Here is a 1,793-nt window from a genome sequence, read left to right on the forward strand (position 1 = left end):
CCTGAATTGCGAGTTATAAAGTCACAATTATGAAATATAAGAGAAAGTCAGAATGGCGAATTATAAAGTCACAGTTACGAGAAAAAAAATCTGAATTGCGAAATATACAGTAAAGTCGCAATTACGAGAAAAAATTTCAGAATTGCAGGATATAAAGTCGCAATTATGAGAAAAAAGAAAGTCAGAATAGTGAAATATAAAGTCGCAATTATGAAAAAAAAGCCTGAATTGAGAAATAAAAAGTCGCAATTATGAGAAAAAAGAAAGTCAGAATAGTGAAATATAAAGTCGCAATTATGAGAGAAAAAATTTGCAATTGCGCATTATAAAATCTGAATTTTATTTCTCACAATTTGGACATTTTTATCAGAAATGCGAGTTTATAACAACACACTTTACTGGCAGTTGTTTTTATTTAGTTGCACAGAAATGTTGTACCACGACTTGATGTTCCATGTTGTTATCATGTATACAGTAATCCGGCAGTTTCATCGTCAGTGTCATGATGCTCAGACCCGGGATGGCTGCGCCGCTGGACGGCTCCTGTGGGAACAGACCAGGTCTGCGATGTAAAGCGCGAGGTTTACGAAGCTCATCACAGCGACGGCGAGTTTCACATCCCATGAGCACTTGCCCCTCGGGCAGCCCTGCGGCCGCAGCGGGGCGCCGTACTTCCTGTCGAAGCAGAAGACGGGCCAAAGCACCGCAGCGCTCACATACAGCAGCACCGCGGCGAACGTGTAGATCACAGCGAGCCGCTCGAACGGCATCCGGAGCATCCGTATCGCTGCGCTCCGCCCGGACACCACCAGCGCCACCAGCAGGACGGTCCCGGACAAACACACGCCGAACACCGCTGCGCAGTACAGCGTCGCTGCATGCCATTTGAAATCTGTCCTGTCGGTGAGCAACGCGAAAATAACGCATCCTACGAAGATCTGCGCCACCTTCAGGATGCCAGGTGTCGTCGCCATGTAGCTCCCGCTGCGTCCCGCTTTGGCTCGTGACAGGAACACCTCTGTCCCATACGCAATACATGCCACCCACGAGCACACGCTCACAGCAATCCGGAAGTTTCTGACCTCGCAGTTGTTGTATGGACAGTCGTTAGCGCGCACGAAGAATGCAGGATATGCGACAGATGCTGTGAGCAGCAGCAGTGTGGCGAGAGATGCTAACGTCACCGTCAGGTTCTCCCAGGACACCGGGAGACTCGTCTGCAGACGGGTCACCTCCAGCATCAGCACCACCGCACTGAGGGCGAAGCAGCTCGTCCAGACCGCCATGCAGAAGGTCCCATAGGTGGCGCTGTAACCAGCGCCGTGGATCACTAATGAGACGATCGTGCAGCCCAGTGTCAGCTGACACACACGGGCCACACCTCTGGGAGAAAACACAGCCGAAACGTCCAGATGATATCCAGAGGAGACGCTCATGATGAGAGGGGACACTAGCGGTCCAATGTTTGGGGTCAAAGGTCTTCTCTGCTCAGAAAGGCTGCATTTATTTGATCAAAAATAGTTTAAATTGTATTTATTTATTTTTGTGAAATATTATAAACGATGTTGAAAGTGCTGCATAATCTTTTTGCGGAAACAAAAGCATCCAGTAAAAATAAATCACTTACTAAAAATATATTTATTTATAAAATTGTAAAATGTAAATACTTAAAATAATAAAATAATTCAGTTCAATTAAAATAAAACTTGAAACATAATAATCAAATCATAGAAATGTAAAAATTTTATTAATAATTAAAAAACAAATTAAATAAAACTGATTAGAACTTTTTG

The 1,793-nt window shown here is 44.7% G+C and overlaps 1 protein-coding gene across 1 annotated transcript; it reads right to left on the bottom strand.

Annotated features, from left to right (window-relative positions):
- Positions 1-351: 351 nt before the first annotated feature.
- LOC127968558 (myeloid-associated differentiation marker-like protein 2) lies at positions 352-1,515 on the bottom strand. Its single transcript, XM_052569839.1, has one exon. The coding sequence runs from the start codon at positions 1,434-1,436 to the stop codon at positions 510-512; it is 927 nt and encodes a 308-aa protein (XP_052425799.1). The 5' UTR covers positions 1,437-1,515; the 3' UTR covers positions 352-509.
- Positions 1,516-1,793: the final 278 nt, after the last annotated feature.

The sequence above is a fragment of the Carassius gibelio genome, chromosome B11 (assembly GCF_023724105.1).
Source record: "Carassius gibelio isolate Cgi1373 ecotype wild population from Czech Republic chromosome B11, carGib1.2-hapl.c, whole genome shotgun sequence".
Taxonomy (NCBI): Eukaryota; Metazoa; Chordata; class Actinopteri; order Cypriniformes; family Cyprinidae; genus Carassius; species Carassius gibelio.

What these genes read in the sequence shown, in the direction of transcription:
- LOC127968558 (XM_052569839.1), bottom strand. Translation starts at nt 1,436, where the DNA reads ATGAGCGTCTCCTCTGGATATCATCTGGACGTTTCGGCTGTGTTTTCT.